We start from the raw sequence: 1,886 nt of genomic DNA on the forward strand, positions 1-1,886 counted from the left end.
TGTTTGATGGCTTCAGTTGTCTGTTGCAGGGGGGGCTGTGGAACTGGCGCTTGTTGGGGTGACTCTCACAGAGTGGTTCTCTGGCAGGTGAAGGTGACAGAGGAGTGCTCGCAGTACGAGTTCGAGAACTACATGAGGCAGCAGCTGCTCTTGGCTGAGGAGAAGAACACCCTGCACGAGGCCAAGAGCTTCCTCCAGAAGCGGCAGTTCGGAAACATCCCCCCTGTGCGGCGCCTGGGCCACGACGCCCAGCCCATGAACCCTTTGGACGCAGCGATCCTGGCCCAGAGGTACCTCCGGAAGTAGCTTCCCCCAGAGCCGAGAGCACACGCGCCATCCCGCAGCCTGCCTCTCACATCGCCCGCCACAGCCCCGCAGCAATACCGGTGTCCCGCGAGGGAGGGTCATGTAGCAATCCCGGGCCCTGCCCAGGGACACGCGCTCACTCGCTCTGGAGGGAGAAGACTTTGAAAAGCTGGTTTTGGAAGCAGCAACCTCTTGGCATCTTCTGGAATCTGTTTTTTAAATCGAAGCCTAGATGACTAATCTGCTTTTAATCATGACTGTAATCTACCTCTCTTGTCTTTTTAACCATGCTGTTCTCTGGATCGAGCGGAGCCGGTGGGGAAGGCGAAGGCGGCCGAGGGTGAAGCTGCTTTGCTGGCCCCAGAGCCGCGGCTGCACAGCACGGAGAGCCGGCTGGTTGCGTTCGCTCCATATGGTTTGAATAAGCTTAAGATTTATCGGGGTTTCTCGACAGGAAGAATTTCTTGAAGCCTCCCCCTTCCCTTCATCTGCGTCACATCTTCCTCTGTCCTCACTGTGCCACCTGGCCCGTCCTCTGAGCCTCGCTGGCCAAATGTGGGAAGCAGTGCGCCGAGACCTTCGGGAGTGGCACCGGAGCTGCCCCGAGAGCCCGGCCATCCGCTCGGGCACAAGTCGTCCTGGCAGGCGGTCGCTGCAGGGATCGGATCATGTCTGCAGATCAAGGGTCTCGCAGGACTCGGCCCCCTGTGGCCTCTGACCTCTCTCTCCCCTCTCACTGATTCTTTTCCTTTCATGAGGATATATGATTTAATCTTATTTTTCAGTAGCTTATCTAAGGTGCAGTTAAAGTTGCATTAATTCTGGTTTAGCGTTTTCACACTTCAGTTGTGGTACAGATATAATATATGAGTTACAATGTGAAAAAGCTTCCCAAAATAATCTGCTAGAGTTAGGAAGAGGCTGGCTGAAGTCGCTGCTGTATTTGTTCCCTGGCTCATCTTGCCATCCCAACCTTGCCACACCACCTGGGGCCACCTCCCCTGTCCCCCGTGGTGCCGAGGCGGGAGGAGGATGTCCCGGTTTGTCCCCGGATGCCACTGGAAGAGCGCCTGCCTGTGCCGAGAACGGGAGCGATTGTTTCTGAGCCTCACTTTGTGAACTGGATGCCTGTCTTGCCAGATGAACTGTTCTCGCACAGAGGGCCGAGGGCTGGCAGTGCCCAGCCAGGGCTCCAGCTGCCTCCTGCCCCTGCTCCCGGCTGCTCCCAGCCTGGTGGCAGCTCCAGCCTCACCCTCAGGCTGGCCACAAAGAGAGGGGTGAGCAGGGACAGGAAAAGCTGCTGTGGCTTCGGCTGTGAGGACCAGCCCTCCCTTTCGGTGCCAGCTCTGTCCCCCGGTGAGTGCGGGCTGGGAGCGAGCGGTCTGGCCCTAGTGCGGTGTTGCTTTCTCTTGCCTCGGGCTGGGGCAGGGGACTGTGCCGAGCCTGGGCCAGCCTCCGGGGCTCTTTTGGGGACAGAGGCATTGACCTGAAAGCCCTCGCCGCCGTCGGGCGTTTTGTCCTTCCCCGACCTCCCCGGAGCTGCCCAGCAGCGTCGGGCAGGGAGTCGTGAACACTAACAC

General features: G+C 58.9%; 1 protein-coding gene across 2 annotated transcripts in view; it reads left to right on the plus strand.

The window, feature by feature from the left end:
• STK40 (serine/threonine kinase 40) overlaps window positions 1–788 on the plus strand; it is a 14,676-nt gene extending 13,888 nt beyond the window's left edge. The window contains exon 11 of one of the 2 annotated variants that reach the window (XM_010137314.1): window positions 88–788. In XM_010137314.1, coding sequence (XP_010135616.1) covers window positions 88–306 — 219 coding nt within the window. In that variant the 3' untranslated portion in view covers window positions 307–788. The remainder of the gene's footprint in view (window positions 1–87) is intronic. The other variant, XM_010137313.1, reaches the window with a different exon arrangement.
• The last annotated feature ends 1,098 nt before the right edge of the window (window positions 789–1,886 follow it).

This window comes from Buceros rhinoceros, unplaced genomic scaffold (genome assembly GCF_000710305.1).
Source record: "Buceros rhinoceros silvestris isolate BGI_N320 unplaced genomic scaffold, ASM71030v1 scaffold32705, whole genome shotgun sequence".
Taxonomy (NCBI): Eukaryota; Metazoa; Chordata; class Aves; order Bucerotiformes; family Bucerotidae; genus Buceros; species Buceros rhinoceros.